Raw genomic sequence first — 21,139 nt, 5'->3', positions numbered from 1 at the left:
AAAGAAAGATGCAAAACTAATATAGAAAGAATAACACACTAAAAGACTTAGACAACTAGAAGAAATTTGCAAAAATCTTCAAAAAATGACTATTCATCAAGATGAAGATGATCTTATATTATAACAGAAGTCAGTGATCATTGGTGGGCATCAGTTTTACAAAGCTCACACCTAAAAGAGAACAACCATGCAAATATTGCAGTAGATTATTCTCATATGCATAATTTTTCAATAAGATGACACACCGACGAAAAGTATTCTATGCAGCAAAAAAAGCTTTTGAAAAATTTTCACTGTTTTTACTTGTTAAGAAATTTACTTTGAGAGTTGATAATACACAAATAAAAAATTTCTTGAAAAATAGAATTAAATCTAAATCCGAGAAGACAAGATTATTAAGATGACAAGCTTTATGTAAAAATTATATTTTTGATATTATTAAATTTCATGAAAATATTCTTTCAAATTTCTTAACAAGATATGAACAATGCTGATGTCGATATCATCACGAAAATGCTGAGATATTTGAGAGAACACCTTGAAATGTTTCAAATTGAGTTTAACAAACTTGCTCTGAAAGCAGAAGTTGCGAGTAGGCTACAATAAGTTGATTTGATAAGAGCACTATCTCTGATCGAATCACATGATGTTTATAGGGTTATACTCATATATGGTATGTATTACAAAATTCAATCCTTCATGCTATTGAAAAAAAGTGCTAAGTCGAGAAAATATTTAGATGAGTCGACCGAAGAAAAAATTGGTACTCCAGATCCTTATCTTGAGCCATCAAATTAACCCTTCACGTCGGAGATTGACGAGAGAGATATCAACCTTAGACCTTAAACTGTCAAAGGAAAAAATAATGTTGGTACTAACGAGTTTAAAATTCTTCATTTTAGATTTATCAACAGAATTAAAGAAATTAAAAACTAGAAAATGAATCAACCCAACCACAATTCAGGTTGATATAGCAAAAAAGTATCCAAGGAAATGAATGAAACCAAATTCTTATCTTAAGCAGGTCAAGACATTGTATGAATTCGGGACTCTTGCCTCGATTTATATTGCATCAACAGCTTACCAGAAATCTCAGCACTAACAAAGTGGATACAAGAAGCTGTTCATGAACCATGGACAAACAACGACTATTTGAACGATGGAGACGTCATGAAGCTCTACTTTTTTTAGTGCAGAACCAGAAGCAGCCGAAAAGACACACGAAACATTTCATTTGATCAAGCTTACGAGACCTGACACGAACATCAAGAAGTTCATCAAGAATCCCACAGAGAATGAAACACCTCTTATTTCATCATTTACTAATGACGTTATCTCCAATCGATGAGCATGGGGATTATGAATCTATTCACAAAGATTCACAAAATCAAATTTCCATTTAAGTTTTATCAAAATTCTGTAAATAAATATTTTTTGTTAAATACTATGATAAAAAAAACTACAAGTATTGCAAAAATATATATTTGACAAAAAAAAAATTTTGTGAGGAACAAGCTGTCGAGGAGTAAGGAAACTTGCCGGAAATTTTGTAACATGACTCATGACTGGTCAAAAAGAATATACCCAGAATATCCGAACCAGAAAGAACCAGAATTCGGGAAGAGTTTTTAGCCCAAATTTGACTGAAAACATAATGCGTAGACAAGTACAAGTGTTGAAGGACCAGACAAGGCACGTTTTCCTCGGGGACCAACAAAAGTAGAAGATTCCTCGACCAAGGTAAAAAAGACATGCAATCCAACCATTCCAATATTAGAGCATGAACCACTCATGCACCTCTAAAGGACATGTCCACTAACTAGTGTAGGTCTGGACCACCCACTACAAGACACTGTCGGCAACAACTAGCATATAATAATACATAAATTTATTTACAAGTCTCGTGGATATTCTCCGATAAATACAAGATTAGTTAGTATTATAACCAAAATAATTAAAAATAATCTTGAGAAATTCATCTTCTTTTTTCTTCGAAAATTTGATGAAGAATAATTTTTAGAGAAGAAGAGAAAGTTGGAGTGATTGAATGTGTTTGTGAGATCATATTTATAGGGCAAAAACTAGCCGTTTTGTTACCGTTTATGACCGTTGGTGTACAAAAAAATAAATGTATGTATTTGTATAATTTTATGGTAATAATATGGTGTATATAATATTATTCATGTTTAAATAATTATGTATATTATAACACATTATTATAATGAGGTGTCATAAGATATTTTGTTTAAAAATCTTATAGGCTTTTATACGAATGCTTGTATTTGTTGTTTATCCATTACTTTGTATTGCAATATTCATTAACTAATAAAATGCATCATAATTTTTTTAGTACCACCATGTCAAACTTGGCAAAGCTCGAATTTGTTGCACTCGACATTACGGGGAAAAATTATATGCCATGGACTCTCGATGTAGAAATGCATCTTGAGTCATTAGGTATAAATGAGACCATAAAAGAAAATGGCATATGCACATCACAAGAAAAGGCAAGAGCCATGATATTTTTGCGTCGACATCTCGACGTGGGATTAAAATGTGAATATCTGATTGAAAAAAATCACATGGCTCTGTGGAAAGGATTAAAAGAAAGATTTGAACATATAAGGGAAGTTATACTTCCGACCGCCCGTGATGAATGGAACATGTTGAGATTCCAAGATTTTAAGAAAGTAAGTGATTACAATTCGGCGATGTATCAAATAATCTCGCAATTAAAATTTTGTGGACATGAGGTTACAGAATCGGAAATGCTTGAAAAAACATTTTCCACGTTTCACGCGTCAAATATAACTCTACAGCAACAATATAGAGTGCATGGATTTGCGAGATATTCTGAACTCATCGCCTGTCTTCTTGTGGCGGAAAAGAACAACGAGCTATTAATGAGAAATCATCAGTCCCGACCCACTGGATCAACAACATTTCCAGAAGTAAATGTTGTAAGTAAAGATGAATTTAAACCTGGAAACCAAAATCAAATTCAAAGACAAGGTTTTGGTCAAGGTCGAGGTCGAGGTCGAGGTCGTGGTCGTGGTCGTGGACGTGGAAGTGCTCGTGGTCGTGGACGCGGCCGTGGTTTTGAAAATAATGTGGCAATAGACATCATAAATGATAATGAAGATCATGAACCAAAATCTTTTGGTGAATGTTAAAATCGGCATGATTGGATAAAATGGAAAGATGTCATCCAGGTTGAATTAGATTCGCTAAATAAACATAATGCTTTTGGACCTATAGTCCTTACACCTGAAGGTGTAAAACCTGTTGGATACAAATGGGTTTTTATTCGAAAGAGAAATGAGAAAAATGAAATAGTAAGATATAAAGCTCGACTTGTTGCACAAGGTTTTTCTCAAAAGGCTGGAATTGATTATGAAGAAACGTATTCTCCTGTGATGGATGCAATTACGTTTCGGTATTTGATTAATTTGGCGGTATCTGAAAATTTAAAAATGCGTCTTATGGATGTTGTTACAGCTTACTTATATGGATCACTTGATAGTAATATATATATATATATATATGAAAATCCCTGAAGGATTTAAGATGCCTGAAGCACAAAGTTCAAAACCCAGAGAATGTTATTCTGTGAAATTACAAAGATCATTATATGGGTTAAAGCAATCTGGCCGAATGTGGTATAATCGGCTAAGTGATCACTTGATGAAAAAGGGATATGTAAATATTTCAATATGCCCTTGTGTTTTCATTAAGAAAACAACATCCGGATGCGTAATTATTGTTGTATATGTTGATGATTTAAACATCATTGGAACGAATAATGAAATTCATGAAATTGTGTCATACTTGAAGGAAGAATTTGAAATGACGGATCTTGGAAAAACCAAGTATTGTCTGGTTTACAAATTGAACAAAAAGAATGTGGAATATTTGTTCACCAGACAAATTATACAGAAAAGATCCTTAAACTTTTTAATATGGATAAATCAAATCCTTTAAGTACTCCAATGGTTGTTAGATCATTAAACATAGAAAAGGGTCCATTCCGTCCATGTGAAGATGATGAAGATATTCTTGGTCCAGAAGTACCATATTTAAGTGATATCAGTGCCCTTATGTATCTTACAAATTGTACAAGGGCTGATATATCTTTCGCCGTAAAATTATTGGCAAGATTTAGCACATATCTAACAAAGAGACACTGGAACGGAATTAAACATATATTCCATTATCTACGAGAAACGACAGACTTGGGACTTTTGTATTCAAAAGATGCTAGTCCAAGTATAATTGGTTATGCCGATGCTGGATACTTATCTGATCCACACAAGGCACGTTCCCAAACTGGATATGTATTTACTCGTGGAGGCACTTCAATTTCTTGGCGTTCACAGAAACAAACACTCATAACAATTTCATCAAATCATGCCGAGATTATTGCACTACATGAAGCAAGCTGTGAATGTGTGTGGTTAAAATCAATGACCCAACATATCCAAATCTCATGCGGATTATCATTCAACGAGAAGCCTTTGATACTATATGAAGATAATGCTGCATGTGTTGCTCAAATGAAGGAAGGATACATAAAAAGCGACAGAACTAAACATATTCCTCCTAAGTTCTTCGCATTCACCGAGGAGCTTGAGAAGAATAAATATATTGATGTTCGTCACATTCAATCAAGTGAAAACTCATCAGATCTCTTCACAAAGGCACTTCCTACAACAATATTCAGAAAGCACATATATAATATTGGGATGCGCAATCTACGAAATTTGTGAAGAACTGTTCGTGTCAACATGAGGGAGAGTTTACGTGACTGCACTCTTTATCCCTTACTATGGTTTTTATCCTAATGAGTTTTTTCTAGTAAGGTTTTTAACGAGGCAGTATAAAAACACGTAATGAAGACAATCATTATGATCATCATCACAAGGGGGAGTGTTGAAAATTAATATTTATTTATGTTGAAAATTATAATGTTGAATGTTGAAAATTAGGTAAAATTAGGTGTTGAATATTGAAAATTAGTGTGTGATGATGTATGTAATGATGAAATTATTTTTGGATTGTTTTCCAAAAAAATCCTATAAATAGGTCTCCATTTGTAAAGATTTGATACAATTGAGTTGAGAGAAAAATATTATAAAGTGTGTAGTGTGATAATTTTGAGAGTTTGAGATTTTTACTTTTTACCGTAAATTTTTATTTTTTCACAACAAAAAATTGTTTTGTTTCGGAACAAAAATTTGAATAGATTTTTAAAACTTTCAACCTACACACAAGTTTTCCGTGTTTCTTTCTCTCTCTCACCTCTTATTCTTTCTATCATTTCTTATATCTCACTCACAAAATGTATTTCTATATACATTTTTTCATTTCCTCTTCAGATTTTTTTCTTTTCGTCAGTTGTTCATTTACTAAATTTTTTTTATAGTAGTTTAAAATCAAAACCAAAATTATTAATGTCGTATGTATTTTTGAGTTCTGGATTGTGGTTTTAAATTTATAATGTATATCAATTATTGTAATTTTTAATGATATTAAAAGATTATCCAAAAAACTATAACTGTGGGGACCCAGACGTTAATCATGTTCTTAATCGTCATTGGGACTAATTAATCAATTATAATAAACAGGGTCTAAATTTTTTTTTTAAATATAATATCAAATGCAGAACGTAATGAAATCACTCTACTATACATATCAGTATAAAAGTAAAGTACAAGTCTTGTACTATATACAATCATTTACAAATTAAGGTTCAACTACTAAATATCAAGTGTTCAACCCTATCTCAGATCAAGTCCGTAGTCTCCACTCTAATCACGATCTCTCTCTTCATCTCCTCGACCCTGAACCTGTCCCATCTGTTGTCATGCACACATACAAACACGACAACAGCCGGATAACTCCGGTGAGAACAAATGCCAGTATAAATCAACGAAACATGCAATCATATAATTAATATAAAGCATGAAGCAGATATCATATATATATCAAAATCTGAAACATAATTAATATCAAACTATCAATCATAATCGTGACTCCACGACTCAGACTAGACTCAATCCTAGTCTAGGGATCCCGGTTTCCAGAAGTTGGTATTCCTATATCGACCAACAGTAATAGAAGAAACTCCGATTCTATCCACGTCGATATAACCAAACACCCAGTGTCTTGACCTATCCGTCACAGACTGTGGCACTATCGCCAATACACTATCTTGTGACATCGTGCAATGTGCCCGTGGCGATCCCGCCACTATCAGGTACTTCTGTCACAAGATCATTCGTCTAATATTCGTCTAACATATGCTCTCTATACATCAATAGAACAAGCATATCAAATCAAATCAAAGCAAATAATAACAAATAGTATGTGATTTAGGGAAACACAAGTATATCCTACTTGTGTCGATCTCCCAATACCACATTGACTTATACATTCCGTTTGTCGTCTCGGTCTGAAGCAATATCAGTTCTGAACTCAAGACTATCTTTGAAAATCTGAAACGATATATCGAGAATCATAATATCAATATTCCATTCTCAAGTCAACACTGAATCTGATTATTCTGAATTTAATTCAAACCATCGACATAAAAGCACAATCTCAATATCTCCGTAAATACCATATCAACAGATAACGGTTACCAATCATAACCCATATCCAATACAATCTAAAATCAATCCATAATCCAAATATGTCCAATATCAATCAATATACTTTGAAAAATCATAACAATTCCATAATAAATATGTTCTTCGATCTGACTTCGATTCTACGATGTCTAGCATGTCAAGAACATCATATCTGAATCTTATTCAATTCTGACAATAGCATAATTTCAAAACATATCAAAACGTAACAAAACTTACGTCCAGCTAGAGCCTGCGTCGATAGGAACACAGTANTGCGCATATGCGCGCCCTTCCTCCGCGCATGTGCGCGATATTCTCTGGAATTCACATTTGGCTACCGAACCCCCCGCGCATATGCGCGCCAACTCTTGGCGCATCTGCGCCACATTCTCTGGACTCGGCATATGGCAATGCCCTCTTCGCGCATATGCGCGCCCTCAAGCCGCGCATGTGCGCGCAAAGTTCTGTCCGCGCAAAAAGCTTCTCGCACAGCTCGCGCATGTGCGCGCTATCTCGCCGCGCATATCCGTGAGATTATGTGAAAGTTAATAAAAATATAACAAATCCAAAAAATTCTATTATTTACAAAAGTCATTATAATTATTAAATATCTGGATTGAATATACCTACTTAATTTTACATATAAAACGTCATGTTTAATTTAAAATTTTTACAACTAATGTGTATTTCATTTCTCTTGTATTTTATCTGTGGGAATGTCATCATGACATAATGTTATTATAGCATGCAACGAAGACTTTTGAAAAGAAAAAATAAATTATACACATATTAAGGCCGATAGTTTATAAATTTTACATTTTTTATAACGATTCTAGGGTCGTCGTTTTGTTTGTTTGTTTGTTTTTATATAATATTATTCTATTTTAGTGAAACATTAACTTCAAAATAATATAATTTCTACATCAAATACAAATCTCATCTCCAAATCATTATTTAATTTTAGCGCAACACTTACTTCAAATAACGTAATTTTTATACCAAATGCGACACTTATATCAAACATATCAACACTAAAATCATTTATTATAAATTATATAATTAACTTATTGAACAATTAAAATATCCAAATAAAAACACTAAAATTAATCATAATTTATTTTTTAATCCACTAACCCTATATTACAAAAATTATTTATTATAAATTATTTATATGGTATTATTCATTTTTTAAAACATTAAAAAAACGTGTTAGCGCAGCACTGTAGACTAGCAACACTCCAAGTCTCCAACAGCGTAAAGAATAGCGTATGGATTAGGGTAGAATGCCCTGACGCAAATGCCAGAGGAATGGAGTCAGTATTGGAGATAGGGCTAAAGTTTCAAATTTATCTACTAAAAATTATTTATTATTATAAATATGTAATTTTTCCAATATTAAGAAATCAAATAATGTTCTATTTAAATAGTTTAAAACCAATGCATGAACCCATTTCCTTATTTTTAAATAACATATGTAATTAATAAATTATAATATCAAAATTTCATGTGTGAGCTATTTAAATCGTAATATAATGCTTGTCCAAAAGAAAAATCGTTATATAATGTATTTCGAACTTTCCGTATCTTAACTTGTATAAATTACAAGTCTTTTTGAAACGATCTCAAAAATTTATATTTGTGTAACGAATCGACTCGAATCCATATATGCTATGAAATTAATCTTTTTTTACATAAAAAAGAACATTATTTATGGATTGGACCAAGTTAAAGATCTGTTTTACAAAATTAACACGTGAGACGATTTAAAAAAAATCGTGATTAACGTATTCCTCTATTACAATATTATTTAAGTTACCAGTTAACACATGAGACGATAAATTGAAATATAAGATTAACATAACTAATTTTAAAGTTCAATCATTATAAAACTTGAGTCAAACAGGACATGATGTAAAAACAGTGCCACACCCTTCTCGATTAACCTTTCATTCCCTGTCTGTCCTCTTACAAGGACACGTATCCTATTGTACGAGCTTCTCATCTTCCCGTCAAGTGATGCACACATAACATGTGTGAATCCACAACAAATTTGTGTTGAACATTGGTGAAGCTCGAGATTTGTTCAAAATACATAGATGAGGCTAGTTACAAAATTCAAATAAAGTAAGACAAAAAAGTTCTAATTTCGTCTGAATGAAAATATTCACAAAGAAAGAAGTCAATAGTCAGATCAGATCGAATTCATTTTCAATGTAATACAAAAAAAATAAATTAAGAAAACCCTACAATTCGAAAATAAGAACCTGCTGTATCCAAACCATTCAAAAAGTAAATGGTTAAAATTTGAAGGACTCTAATCACTTCAACAATCCACAAGAATTCCCAATGCTCGACACTAAAATAACACAAATACTCTAGCACAGTATTGATAGAATTCAAAAAAATTTATGTATTCAAACCACCAACAAGTGAGAGGTGGCAGCACCTTCGATTTAACCTGCAAGAGAAAGAAGGTATGTACTGTATGCATGTATGAATTTTGATAGTAGCAGAAATAAATGTAGTCGAACCATTTGAGGACGAATAATTTGTAACAAAAAGATTGACGATTGCACTTCACCAAAAGAGCAAAAAATCGAAGAGAGTTATATGTAGGCACAACTGACAGCCACATAAGAAATATTAAACTACTAATCTCAAATGGACCATTTCGTTCGTAAAAATCATGAATGTGTCCTATTAGGCTTCTCGTATAGTTTTTCAACATTTCGTTAAAAGCAGCAACCCACAGAAGAAAAAGTAGACGTTTGAAGATGAGAACTGAGACCATTAACAAAAGGCAACAAACATTCACAAATCCCAGAATGAAAAAAAGAAAAGCATTTCCAGTTGTTAATTCTGTGTTCTCGCATATTTAATTTAAGAGACAATACATGTGGGTTCTACAAAGAAAATTATTTCTTGTGGACCGTCAAAGAGCATCACAGACATCTCCATTTAAAATAGCATCTACATTACTACGTGTAACTGGGAATCACAGGAATTATCACCACGCGGTTTATACTGAAAGAAAACTCAGAAACGTGTAACTGGGAATCACAGGAATTATCACCATGCGGTTTATACTGAAAGAAAACTCAGAAACGTGTAACTGGGAATCACAGGAATTATCACCACGCGGTTTATACTGAAAGAAAACTCAGAAAAAAGAAGGAATCGATACCTATTAAAACCTAGTCGTCTGTTGCAGCATCTGGGGAACATCAGATTGTGATACCAACTGCTCTGAACTTGGAGAAGGCCTTATTACATGGCTTGGACCAACTGGGTTACTAGGCCACTGTCTCGCCAATGGAGCAATATTGTTCGTCTCAGATTGAACAGGCGCCATTAAATTACGTATCTGAAGAAAATGTTCATAAAGAATGTGGTATACTGTTACTGGAAGAAAAATGAAAGCCAAATTTCAACACAAACAAGGGAACTTACAACATCTAGACGCTTCTTATGGACATCGCTTGGTGCCTGCATGTCAGTTGAATTCGGGTCAACATGTATGTTTACATCCATAGTTCATTCGAGTAACGAAAGCATTTGTTTGCATTTCATGTAATTTTAAGATTACTACTATTTCACAGGCCTATACTCTAAGCCACGAAATAACTTGGACGATATGAATTTTTTAGCTTGAGGTACATCCTAGATGTATGTGAAAAAATTTACTTCCTTGTGATGAAAACCAGATATCAGAATGAGTACTTCACAATCATCAAAAGAGTATAAAGAAGGTCTCACAACATTCATGACTAAGAAAGGGGTATACGTCGTTAAACAAACTTCACAAAAAGAAACAAATAAAGCTTACGTGGACTGGATTGTGTTTCCTCTCTTCACTTGAAAACCCAGGAATGGATAAATGCCAGTTTTTCTCTGCCAATATTTCATTTAGTTAGCTTCATGTAAAACAACTAGAGGACAGGGGGGCCTCTCATTTCTAAAGGATAACCTGAGAAGATAGAAGGCCTTTTTCAATCTTTTCATATTTGCTCATTTATTTTTCAAACAAGATTGAATCTTCATTTGAATATTGCCCAGTCGTCCCTTTAACATAAACAAATTTATGTGCAAACACAATAATGGCTTCAAACCCTATCGTAGATTCATTCGGGCAGGCCCCCAAAGTGTGATGTGAATTGTATGTTACAAAGAATTGTTGTTTCATGTATTTCACAGAAAGAAGTGCAGGAATAACAACTTTGGAGTAGTGTAAAATTTTATGATCTATTTCACTAGTGACAATAAACAAAAGGTGTATGTGCAGGCGATGTCCTGATAGTTGACAAGAACTATCCAAAAAGAGTGTCCCACTGAACGCAGACAAACCTAAATGCAGCAACACATCTTTGGCCTCTAGAGTTGAAGATTTCCGATGCTTAGCCAGGGTGCACGCAAATGTAGTAACCTACATAACAAAATACACGCTGTTCTCTTAAACGATTAATGCATGAGAACTTGGCTCACCAAACAAGTAATTACTTCTATCATCAAATCTGCATGCTGTACTTCAAGATAAGCATATATATGATAACATCACAATTGACTAATGGAGAAAAAGCCTACTTTTTTAGCTAAGCTATTTGGAATAAATAACTAGATAGTGAATCGACAACTAGAATTATTAAAGGTATATATATTGTATATTCTCCCAGTCTAGTGGCCCCAAATTTATAGCCGTTGTTCAGTACAAGATTAAACAATTTAGCTTCGGAACCAGTAATAGAGGAAACATCAGAGTTGCACACTTCTTGCAACCCAAAACGAGAAGGCAGCGAAAAGAATGAACAATTGAACCAAAGATTCGCAACTGTTCGGCATGCTGAAGCTTGTCAAGAATTACTACCCCCCCCNAAATGGACCATAAATAAAAATACATCATCAGTAAAGGTTAAAATTAGTAATAAAACAACAATTTCAACAGAACAATCAATTTATAAATAGCAAAATAATTCAGGCATTTGCGAGCCTCACCGATTCAATAAAGTAATCACCAATCTCCAAAAGCAGGTCTTCAACTTCTGGATCCAGTTTTGCATTTAAATCCAACTGTGACATTGAATGGTAATCAATATAATTCCTTCGCTGTTAGATGCAGTGAATGCAAAAGATATACATAACCCTGATAAATTTTTTGACATATTTTAGATCACTTGCAAGTGATATTAGATCAACGAAGCCGTCAACAAAAAAGATCAGCAAAAATTCAAATCATGAGTAAAAGGTAAGTGAACGTATAGATCCAAAACAAAAAGTGTACGTAAGAAAACAAGGGAACGACCTGTGACACCAAATCTTGTATCTTTCTCTTCCCAAGAAGTTGATTGCTCGCTTCAGTGCCTTGGCTTGAACTCCCACCAGGTGTTGTTGCACCTGAGGCCGTAGCATCGGGTTGTGATCCTGTCAAACTAACGGATTTCTGACCTCCAGGAGCCACCATTCTTGGAGATTGCTGTTGGGGCAAAAGTTGTTGTGGCGGCAACTGCTGCTGCTGCATTGGCTGCTGTTGTTGATGTTGCTGCAGTTGCTGCACCTGTGAATGGCCCAGCTGTGATTGCTGCTGTACCATCTGAGATAACTGCTGTGGATTCAGACCTACTGAATTTTGATGAAGCTGTGAAGGCGCTAGTTGCTGCTGCATAACCAGCTGTTGACGATTTTGTTGAAGACGAAATGAAGAGGAATTGGGAGAGGATATTGCAGGCATTTGCTTCAACCACTGCTGTTGGGATGTAGCATTCTGGATCAAAGTAGGTTGCCCATTCTGAGCCAACCCGGACAATTGTCCATTCATGAATGACGTCCTCGTTACACTCTGTCCCTGCAATTTAGAGAATACGCATAATATTACATACTGACCAATAAGAGAAAGGTAGGGTGTCACACACTACACATTAATTGCGACAGATTCCAAGAATTAAAGGGAAAAACCATAAATGCAAATACGAGTAAATGCTAATTTCTGAACTCAAAATTAATTGTAAACTCCATTTCTTTATGAGTCTTAGAACAACATAATTCTCCATTCTTCGGAGTAAAATAGTATTTATTGCATGATTTAATTCAAATTCCAGAAAAATATTTATATGTGAATATTTTAATCACATTTTTCGAAAAAAATTACATTAGAAATTAAAAAGAGCATACTTAGCACAGAAAACACTATGGAGGTGCATATAAAGTCAATGCCATCCACTCGACCTGTCGAAGATGCAATTTCACATCTAAAACTCTCATTCCACAAGTCTCAAAATATTTCAAGTTCTCAACCTCTGTATCTTCACATAAATCAACTTTTCTTAATGCACAAAAAGGCAGGAGGGATCACAGGTCGAGGGAGTTAAAATAAATTTTCCCTGGGACAAACATTTTCGTGCTTGGACGACAAAAAAGTTGTGCAGGAATAATATAAAGTGTTACCAAAAATCGCAAACTGATGATACATACTTGCAATCGATGTCATGGGAAAATGGTACCACAGCATATTTATATCTGATACATGCCCAAAAATATTTTAAGTTTGCGATTTCAAGCACGAAAGTACTCATTACAGAGTAATTATCGAGTGGACAAAACAAATTAACCAAAACTCAGTCATTAGTTTTGATGAAAGATAAATGATGATTTTACATATGATATAACGTAATTTATGTATTCAAGAAGACAATATCATACTTTAATGAGTTTCAGTAACTCAGTTATTCCTCTTAGGGAATATTAACATTAGTTAGAAATATAAACATGTAAGAAAAAATTTGAGCAGCCTCCCCGGTAATATATAGAAAAAATCAGGCACTTCACATCTCCGACATTAAAAATAAAAAATGACTGCTCATTTAGCTAAAAGTAGGTTAAATTCAGCTTCAGAAGATCATAAATTTAACTACACAAGATCGAACAAATATTAAATGGTAAAATTCGGCACGTTAGATTCCGCAACAACAATATATAAAGATGGGATGATTAAATATAATGTCAAGTGGAAGAAACGGGCCATATATAAAGTGAATTTAAGGCGAGAAAAAGGAGTGAATCTGAAACAAGGGCTAACATTTATGCTTCAGACCATAGCTTGCACGTAGGAATTGTTAATCCCATAAATAGTCAGAAGCAATGAAGGGGTGAATAACATAACAAATATTATAAACTTCAGAATACAAATAAATCTTAGATACTTCTTACCTCCAACAGCAATTACATATTTTCTGCGGATAATATGTTAAAAGACATTACATGCGAAGTACATTATTGATAAAACTTCTCCTCTTGAAAATAAATCTTTAATTACCTTTTCTTGTTAATTAGTTCAACGGAGTGACCACAACAGGAGATGAAATCACGAAAATAATGTAAAAAGTGTACCTGACCAGCATTGAGAGCAATTTGCTGTGACAATTGCTGCCTCAGTTGTCCTGGGATCATTCTAGGTTGGGTGTAAGCAAGTGTCACATTTGCTCGAAGTTGAGAGCTCAAATTTAAAGGCCCCATCATCCCCATTGCCTGCATTCCTGGCAATGACTGCCCGGGAGAATTGCCTTGATGGAACTGTGATGCTTGAATCAAACCAGCCTTTTGCCGGGGCTGCAACCAAGTGGCACTTTTAAAAACTCACACACAGTAACCAGAAAAACTCCACGTAACAGAAAGAAAGAAGCTGATGAAAGTATTTGAGGCCAGCTACCGTTTTGAGAGCTAGTACAGCCCCACACCAAGGCAGCAGTTCTCAACAGTTGGTTGGATTTGGACCCAAAGATTTGTATTTGAGATGAGAATTTATAATTTGGATTTCAAATGGCCCCAATCTTGCAAATATTTTGAATCAATCATGTTGATTCAAAAGAACTTTAACAAAAGGAGGGATATTCCTTAATTTCAAATTCCTCCGTCCAAACACAACCGGAAAGCTTTGCAGTATAACCATTTGTAAAAACTAAACTAGTTTCAAAACACGAGATATGTATCGCACAATGAGGTAACATCCAACTTCTTCCATTCATCTGAAGCACATTTAACACACAAAGAGACGATAAAAACACAAAAGTGGTGTTGATTTTTTAGCACAATAAATAACAAAACCAAAATCAAAGATTAAAGAAGATCAGAAACTGAGATTGCCTAATCAAAAAAGAAAACGTCCAAAACACTGGGTGGAAAATGATAAAACATTAAACCAGTCTTATAGTGAAAACCAAATGTATAGGAGCAAAGATTATTTTTCCCAAAAATATTAAATATCATGTTGCTATAATACTTGCTATACGAGCACACAAACATCATATTTTCCAATGTAAAGCCATAAATAGTGTGATCATCAGAGTTCGTGAATTGAGGTAACAAAAACATCATGTAAAGATGTAAAGGTCGATTTTTCTAAGAGAACTAAAAAGATTGTGAAGATTGGATTCCATACCGAAGTTAAGAACTGATTTTGCAAATTAAACTGGGCAGCGGTCGCTGCTTGACCAGATAACATGGGTAAGGCTCCTGTCTGTCCCATCATTGCTGACCGCGCCAAATTTCCACCTCCTATCTGTCCTTGTTGCTGCTGCAACTGATTCTGCTGCCCCATTTGCTGCTGATGCTGTAACTGATTCTGCTGCCCTATTTGCTGCTGAAGCTGATTATTGTTATTGCTATTGATATTCTGTTGCTGCATCTGCTGCTGCTGTTGCTGTATCGCATTCAATCCGCCGAAATTCATCTGCCCGTAAATTCCTGAATTCTGCTGTTGCTGCCTCATCATTCCTAATTGATTACCAATACTACCGTTCTGTTGCATCTGATTAAGCCTAGACATCGAAGAATTCCTCTGCAAACCTTGAAAACTCGAAACCCCAATTAAACTATTGCTATTACTACTACCGTTGACGTTGTTATTATTCTGCTGTTGCTGTAATTGTTGCTGGAGCTGCTGCAACTGTTGCTGCTGTGCTTGCACCATTTGCGAGTGTTGTTGGGGTTGTACAAGTTGCTGCTGCGATTGGACCAATTGCTGCTGCTGCGGTTGCGCCAATTGTTGCTGCTGCTGATCAAGGGAAGACGAGGACGATGGTAGGGGTTGTAATTGTTGTGAATTGGAGGGTTCAATTACGGACGGTGGTTGTTGCAAGGGCAAGGGTTTCGACAGAGACGACGATGAAGTCGGATTTTCCGCCATTGTCACGAAGGTTTTAGGGATTGAGCTAAAGTTCGTGGATCGATTCACTTCTTGGCGTTGGAATTCATGCCATCGTTCTTCACTTCTTATGGGTATGGATCAAAGAACAGAAACTTTTTAGGTCAATTTCATAAATGCGATAATTTATTAATAGGTTTGATCAAAATTTCTTATAAATCTCCTTAAAAAAATTCGTAAAAATCTTGATCAAATCGTAAAAATCTATCTCAATAAATCTACCTCAAATCCTAATAAAATAGTTTTTTATCTTCATCTATTAAAAAAAATAACCGATAATATCACCAATAACATATAAAAAATATATTATAAAAAAATTATAAGATTTAATTTTAACATAATCTATAAAATCTTGACAAAAAGTATTTGATGCCAAAAAATTAAATATAGATGCAGTGATCTCTTGTTAACATTTCAAATTCTTTAAAAAAATTACTAAAATTTTCGTTTAACCTTGTCTATAATTTCAAATTTACATATACATATACACACACACATATATGTATATATATGTATATTATTATTATGTTTGAGACAATTAAAATAACTAATTTTTCGATGTCATGGTCTGTTTTAATAATTATATATATTAATAAAGTGTTAAAATTTTAACACAAGTCACATGTAATTTAGCAAATAGAGTTTTTGTTTTTTTCCTTTCTTTTTTATTTATTTTTTTAATTCTTACTTAGAACGAAGTCTCTCACTATTTTTTATAAATACATTTTAATTTTCATTTAAATATAAATCAAATGAATTATAACAAATATTGTTGCGTCCAATCGATAACCTTCTCCTAGTAGAAACTCGGTCTCATCTAGTTGCTGCTCTAACCCTTTTGCCTCGTTAAACATAAGACCTATCCCATGGGAATGAAGTGTCCAAGATAAAAGTAAGGACATGGACAACCTGATCGCCAAATGGATGAATGTATGGCTAGGTGAGACCTGTGCTTCGAGATGAGGTTTATCTGTTGGTTTTGGACTTGTATTTTGAGTAATTCGATATGATTGTATAATAGTTTAAGACTTCCGCATTTCAGTTTTACTACTCTGGCTATGGGTTTTATCCATTGGATTATGAACTCTGATTATCTTGACTATGATTATTTAAGATTTATTACAACATTCAAAGAATATGCAATGTAGGCGGCTCGGGTAAATGCGCTACAATTTACTTTATTTGGAATGCATAGAAATGAGTCATATGAAGCTTATCTGGTCCTTCCAGGATTCACAGGGTGAAGTAAACAAAGGCTTTTGATGGTATTAAAGAGAAGGTGTGGCGAAAATCGAAAGGCTGGGAGTGTAAGTTATTTTCTGCAGGAGGTTGTGAATTTTAATCAAAGCTGTTGCCGCAAGCCATTCCTTCATATACAATGAGTATATTCAGATTGCCTATGGTACTTTGTCAACGCTTGCGATCTATGATTATCAATTTTTGTTGATGCACAAAGGGTGATGAAAACACATTCCTTGTTGGTAAAACAAGCTTGAAGAATTCTTATCAAATCCTATATGTTTGGTAGATCTTTCATGTGGGGAGAATGTGACTGGGACAATGTGAACAACACACTATGGGAAGTGGATTGAGCTGAAGTGAAACATATCCCGGTGAGCGTCGACTCAGGGGATGGCAAAATGATTTGGCATTATGCTCCGAAAGGCGAGTACACTATTAAATCGGGGTACAATCTGGCACAAGAATCCGATGAAATTAATAGTAATGGATTTACAAGAGGCCTTCAAAGATAATGGAAATGCAGGAGAGAAATTAATAGTAATGGCGTCTTCTATTCAATGCAATTCCTATTAGAGTCGATCTTCTTAGAAGGGGGGGATCAGTGTTGTTGTGAAATGTTTGAAGTGTAGCACACATCCAGAAGATGTTACTTGCGCTTTTTGGTATGGCAAGTATGCTCGCAAAATCTCGAAGTTGACAGAAGGGAACATAATTTTTTTTAGTCCAGTATCTTGATCATTTTTTGTTTTTGGTCTAATTATTCGTTTTTTTTTTTTTAATTTCAGTGGATTATCTTTTCATATTCGGTTATTTTGGTTCATTCTCTCCTGAAGTTGCCAATTTTGGCAGGAAATGCCTAACGAGGTGGTGGCTGAAGCTGATGTGGCTAAAAAATAGAGATTTTTTGATACAATAACTTGTCTTTTTTTTTTAGGTCCACTAACTTTTCACTTTTTGGTATTAGTACAATAACTTATAAATTTACTATTTTAGTTTATCTAACACCATATTGTTATTTTTTTTTTTTTGGTCAAAAAACATAGATTAGAATGTGGTTAATACTAAAGTTACCAACAATTTGCAAATTTCTTGATTTTGAAGGAAAACATAATTTCATTGTTTCCTCAAATATTTCAGATGAAATTTCACCAATAGAAAATGGAATTCAAAATTACGAATGAAAATCAAGAAAAGCAATTGGAAACTCGCTGTCTCTCAGCATTCATAGCATTGCAATCATAGAACTACTATATCGTATCATCTTGTTCAACCTTTTTTTTTTTTTTTTGAACAGCCATGTGATTTGAATGGGTATAAAGATTTGTTGGGACATCCTTAGATAATTAATTTATGTTAAGATCGAATAAATGAGAAATATGGTCTAGATAAGAGGTGAACAAACTTCGTGTCTCGTTATATCATTTATAAAAATATTTAGACCACAAGTTGATTCTAGGCTATTAAGCTTTGAATCAATTTGATATAAAGTTTAGTTGTCAGGATAATACTTAAGTTTTCCATAAAATGTTTTTCTAAGAGCATACATGTTCACATAGTCAACATATAAGCATATAGACAAAATTAAGAAAATGCAGAAAATAAAAAGACATTGTATCTGTTTGTAGAAGTTGAAACCAATTACTTCTACGTCTCTTTTTCTTCCTCAATCCAAAGAAAGTACCACTAGATAACGTTCAGATCACATAGCAGGATGAATTACTCTCTATGTTACATCCATATCACACCACATAATGATTTACAATACTATAAAACTAAACATTAAGAACAGACATCATGACATTTTACAAATGAGAAGAATACAACATAAAAAGTAAGGTTTATAAGATGGTTTTTGGCTTGTTTACAAGAATTCACTCTTAAGATGCTAAATATTTGATGAATTTTGGGGATCAACACCATACGTTTCGAGCGTGGTTTGAAATGAATGAATCCTTGATTTTTTAACCAGCTCACTATCTTGTACTCTTCTTTATGCACTCTCTTATTTGATTCTTTTTCCATCACTCCTGATATTCCCTTCAAATGATGTATTTATAGAGCTCGAGAGTTCAACAATCCAAATTCCTCAATATCCATGCTTGCACGATATGTGTTGTCTCATTAATAAAGTTGTCAAAAAGGGTCAGTGAGATGGGCCAACCCACAAATTTTTAGGTATATTTTGTGGGTTGGGACGGGTTAGTATGCAACCCCACAACCTATCATTTGGTGGGGTGGGTGGTCCATTTTGATAACTCTACTCATTAATGCTCTTGTACTACTTGTATTTGTATCATGGATTATTCAATCCTACCCCTGCAGACAGTGTCTGCGGGGGTACATCCAAGGGCCAGAATTTTTTCTGGCACAATTTTTTTTTTTTAAATTTTTTTTCCCATGAATTGAAATCCCAACCATTCATATAGGGTGTGGGCACTGCCTCCACACCCAGGATCGAACGAACCTTGTATCATTAATGCTTCTGACCTGATCTAAAATGTGATCGTTGGATAACCAAAAATTTGAATACCATTTGATCTAAGCTTTGTATGATGATGTCTTTTTTCATTATAATGCTCTTGTACTACTTGTCCTTGTATAATTAATTCTTCTGACTAGATCTGCAAATGTGACAGTTGGATAAGTACGAATTCGAATACCATTTGATCAAAACCGGTGAAAGGAATAGTTTATTCCTAATTAATCTTTCTCCTTTATTTAAAGAAAAAAATAAGAGTTTTGCATTTCTATACTAATTTGACTTGATCTAATAATAAGATTTATTCCTAGACTTGGTTGACCTAATCTAATATTTGTATTTATCTATTATGATTTGTTTTTGGTATTTATTTCTAATATATAATATCTTAGATTTGAATAGAATCTTATTCCTAATAAACTTTTGTTTCCATTTTTGTAGGATTTTGTTCTTATGAAAAAATAATTAGGTCAAGATATGAAGATATATATACATGGAACATTGAGAGAAGAACGTGACGATTTTGGAGAGGATCTTTACGCAGCTGCTCGAATTTTTCTGAACATACATAAAAGTTCAGTATTGGAGATTTTCGTGTGAAGATTTTGTGTGATTAATTCACTGTTATACCGTGTTGATGATTGGTGTTGAAGACACGCGCAGAACAACACTGACACAGAGTGTTGATCGAATAGTGTTCTTCTATTGTTTTTAAAGAAACTTCGGTTTATGCATCTAGTTTTGATTTTGGTTTATTTTGATGCATTTTAATTCTTTGGAGTGTCAAGGAATTTAGTTTTGTTATACTCACTAGTATTGCTTTGGTGTAAATTGTTTACATATTTTTCTAGTGAATTTTTGTCATGAGACATTGCATAAGTATTTGTATTTGTGCATAATTTAAATCTGGTCTCGATTTATTCAAGTTATACTTGTGCGTTAAATAATTAATTTTCGATGCATATTGTGTGCTCGTGTTGACAACAACAGAGCACAAAACTAACTTCTGATATACACAATATATTAATTTCATGTATGTTTATTATCAACATTCCTCCCGCTTGTAAAATATGTCTTGTCTCATTAATTCTCTTGTACTACTTGTTCTTGTATCATTAATGTTATTGACCAAGATCTGCAAATGTGACCGTTGGATAACCACGAATTCAAATACCACTTTATCAAAAGTTCCTTCGTGGTATGTTGATCTCTTATTTCTTCTGATAGCTGATAAGATCAGAAGCCACTTATAAATTCAGTGAGCTATCATGTAATTTCTTTGATCTGAATCTTGAAAACACTTAGAATTCTTATAAGTGTTTCTTTAAGGTGGCTCATCCTCACACTTATATAGGTGGTCCCTTTTTAAGATTATCCTACCATATTCCATCTTTTACAAGAAAAAGAACAATTAAAAGTACAATCTTATCCTCACTACATTTTAGACAACAACGCTCTTCGTCCTAGGAATGGGAAGAGATTAATTCTCAAGTGATAGCACAAGTTCTCATAATTTAGTTGTCTCATTGGACTAAGATATTGGGATCTCCGATCGATAAAGTTGGGTTGGCACTATGAAAATTTTATTTGCATGTTTTA

General features: G+C 33.8%; 1 protein-coding gene across 1 annotated transcript; it reads right to left on the bottom strand.

Moving 5' to 3' along the window:
- Positions 1-8,790: 8,790 nt before the first annotated feature.
- On the bottom strand, positions 8,791-15,979 carry LOC140986253 (transcription initiation factor TFIID subunit 12b-like). The gene is made up of 9 exons (XM_073454365.1): positions 15,055-15,979; positions 14,007-14,225; positions 11,926-12,465; positions 11,619-11,693; positions 10,974-11,052; positions 10,456-10,520; positions 10,080-10,115; positions 9,814-9,993; positions 8,791-9,087 (listed from the first exon to the last, which is right to left on the bottom strand). The coding sequence occupies exons 1-8, from the start codon at positions 15,799-15,801 to the stop codon at positions 9,817-9,819; spliced, it is 1,938 nt and encodes a 645-aa protein (XP_073310466.1). The 5' UTR covers positions 15,802-15,979; the 3' UTR covers positions 8,791-9,087; positions 9,814-9,816.
- Positions 15,980-21,139: the final 5,160 nt, after the last annotated feature.

Source organism: Primulina huaijiensis, chromosome 10 (genome assembly GCF_012295235.1).
Source record: "Primulina huaijiensis isolate GDHJ02 chromosome 10, ASM1229523v2, whole genome shotgun sequence".
Lineage (NCBI taxonomy): Eukaryota > Viridiplantae > Streptophyta > Magnoliopsida > Lamiales > Gesneriaceae > Primulina > Primulina huaijiensis.
Note: the sequence above shows the minus strand (reverse complement) of the source record. Positions and strands in the feature narration are given on the sequence as shown.

Coding starts and splice junctions, on each gene's coding strand:
- LOC140986253 (XM_073454365.1), bottom strand. CDS start 15,801: ATGGCGGAAAATCCGACTTCATCGTCGTCTCTGTCGAAACCCTTGCCC. Junction 14,226..15,054: donor AAAATCAGTTCTTAACTTCG/GTATGGAATCCA, acceptor ACTTGGTTGCAG/CCCCGGCAAAAGGCTGGTTT. Junction 11,053..11,618: donor GTGATTACTTTATTGAATCG/GTGAGGCTCGCA, acceptor TTTGTTATGTAG/GTTACTACATTTGCGTGCAC.